The 2,500-nt window shown below is 50.7% G+C and overlaps 1 protein-coding gene across 2 annotated transcripts in view; it reads right to left on the reverse strand.

Moving 5' to 3' along the window:
• znf385b (zinc finger protein 385B) overlaps positions 1-2,500 on the reverse strand; it is a 203,591-nt gene that overhangs the window by 141,380 nt on the left and 59,711 nt on the right. The window contains exons 1-2 of one of the 2 annotated variants that reach the window (XM_063213246.1): positions 1,072-1,213; positions 199-651 (exon numbers count right to left, since the gene is read on the reverse strand). In XM_063213246.1, coding sequence (XP_063069316.1) covers positions 199-651; positions 1,072-1,129 — 511 coding nt within the window. In that variant the 5' untranslated portion in view covers positions 1,130-1,213. Of the gene's footprint in view, positions 1-198; positions 652-1,071; positions 1,214-2,500 lie in introns of those variants that run through there. The other variant, XM_063213247.1, reaches the window with a different exon arrangement.

The following is a 2,500-nucleotide window of genomic DNA, read 5'->3' on the forward strand; positions in this document are numbered from 1 at the left end:
TGGAAAAGAGGCATAAGTTATCCCACTGTCATGTGTGTGTGTGTGTGTGTGTGTGTGTGTGTGTGTGTGTGTGTGTGTGTGTGCGTGCCTGATGCTTCCCTAGCCCCACACCCTACTCTTCATTGAGAATTGTATTACCATTTCCCTCAACCAGCAAGGTGAACGACAAAGACCGCGACTGTCATAGGTGAATCCTACCTGTAGTCATGGCCGACGTACTGCTGATACTACTGATGCTGCTGAGACTGTTGAGGCTGTTCAGGCTGCTGAGGCTGCAGCTGCTGGTGAGGGTGGACAAGGGGAGCTGGGGGGCGCTGGTGCTGGTGCTGGCCGGCGGCATCTCGCCGTTGTTCAGCTGCTTGACGCGCTTCAGGTGGGACTTGCCGTTGTAGTGCACCTGGGCCTGGGCGGCCGAGTTGAGCTGGATGTTGCAGACCTCGCACAGCGAGTAGATGAGCTTCTTCTTCTCCACCTGTGGCTGGTGTGGTTGTTGTTGTTGTGGCTGCATGTCGGCGGTGTGGGCTGCCGGCGGCTGGAGGAGGGGGGCCACCTCGGCCGGGTGCAACTCTTTCATCTCAACGCAGGCCCCGTACGGGAAGCAGAGACGCCCATTCTCAAACAGGTGCGTAGGGCTCAGAGGCGTCTTCATACCTGCCCGACCAGAATAGAAAAACAAACGAAACAAATACTGAATTAATGTTGAACAATAACGCTTATGCATAAGAGATGTGTGAAGTTGAAGGGCTTTTTCGTACCTGACTAAGCAGAAAATAATAGAACATAAGAAATATTACTGAATAAGGTTAAGCTTGGGCAATGGCATGGCAAAGGCCTAGGAGTCGTCGTCATGCTGTACCACCCGACCAGAATAGAAACAAACGAAAACCATATGATTGAAAAAATAGACTTTAAAAACACAACTTGGAGAAAATGTCTGCCTCCCCTCACCAGAACAGTAACACAAAAACAAAAAAAAACAAAATAACATCCTAAGGTAAAAAAATAAGGCTTTTCAAACACAAAGTAAAGAACATTTTCCTGCATACGCATACACTTTGGCATAGCACTCACAGTCCTGGTACAACATGATCCCTCCTTTATCCTTGACAGGCAGATTAATGCTAAACATCCCAGAGAGACGGAAAGAGAGAGAAAAATCCCTGTCATTCGAGGAGATAGGGCAGAGATTTCAGGCTTTCGCTCAGGGAAGGGAAGAGTGGACATGGGCTGAGCCGAGCGTGGCATGGACTGAGCAGGTGTCAGCTCCCTGTCCCTCTGAGCTGCCCAGAGAGAGAGAGAGAGAGGGAGAGAGGGAGAGAGAGAGAGAGAGAGAGAGAGAGAGAGAGAGAGCCCCGCCCTTAAGCCGCATGATGTGGTGTGGTGTGGTGCAGCGTATGGCGTGCTATGGAGCAGCAGTGTGGCATGGCGTCTTCGAGCAGCACTTGTGGAGTGGTGGAGGGGAGTAAGGATTTGTGTGTGATAGAGGGAGTGACTAAGAAGACAGAGAGAGGGCTATACAGAAGGAGAGAGAGAGAGAGAGGAATGGACAGAAGGAGACAGGGAGAGAGAGAAAAGGAGAACAAGAAGGGGAGGGATAGAAGGAGAGAAAGAAAGATAAGAGGAGAGAGAGAACAAGACACTGAGAGGGGAAGAGAGACAGAAGGAGAGAGAGAAAGCAAAGAAGACAGAGACGGAGGGATAGAAGATGAAGGCGTAGAGAGAGTGAGAGAAAGAGAGGGATAGAAGGATAAAAAATGAGAGACAGAAAGAGAAAGCAAGAGAGAGAGAGTGAGGGATAGAAGAGGAAGTAGGGAGAGAGAGAGAAAGAGAGGGATGGAAGGAGAAAAAAAATAGAGAAAGAGAGAGCGGAAAGGAGAGGGAAGAGAAGAGAAGATGATGAAGTGGAGAGAGTGAGAGAAATAGAGGGATAGGAGGAGAAAAAACACGAGAGAAAGAGAGAGTGGATAGGAGAGGGAAGAGAAGAGAAGATGAGTGGCGGCCGCTTGACCTCCTGTGCCCATCTGTTGCCCTCATGAAGAGCCCTGCGCACACGCTGACGACCCATGAGCCTTACGCAATCCCACCACACGCAACACAACAGCAAACATGCACATTCACACATTAACACATACACTCTCTGTCCCACACACACACACGCACGCACGCACAAACACACACACAACACACACGCACGCACGCACGCACGCACAAACACACACACACACACACACACACACACACACACACACGCACGCACGCACGCACGCACACACACACACACACACACACACACACACACACACACACACACACACACACACACACACACACACACACAGATTCACACACACAAGGCAAATGCTTCTCCACGTCCTCCTGACATTTCCATGGAAGACACCACCAGACACACTATCACCCCCCCCCCCTCCTTTCCCACCAAAAAAACACATCACCAGCTTCCTGCCCTCAGGCTAAGGCCTATGGCCCCCACATGGAGCCT

The sequence above is a fragment of the Engraulis encrasicolus genome, chromosome 13 (assembly GCF_034702125.1).
Source record: "Engraulis encrasicolus isolate BLACKSEA-1 chromosome 13, IST_EnEncr_1.0, whole genome shotgun sequence".
Classification (NCBI taxonomy): domain Eukaryota; kingdom Metazoa; phylum Chordata; class Actinopteri; order Clupeiformes; family Engraulidae; genus Engraulis; species Engraulis encrasicolus.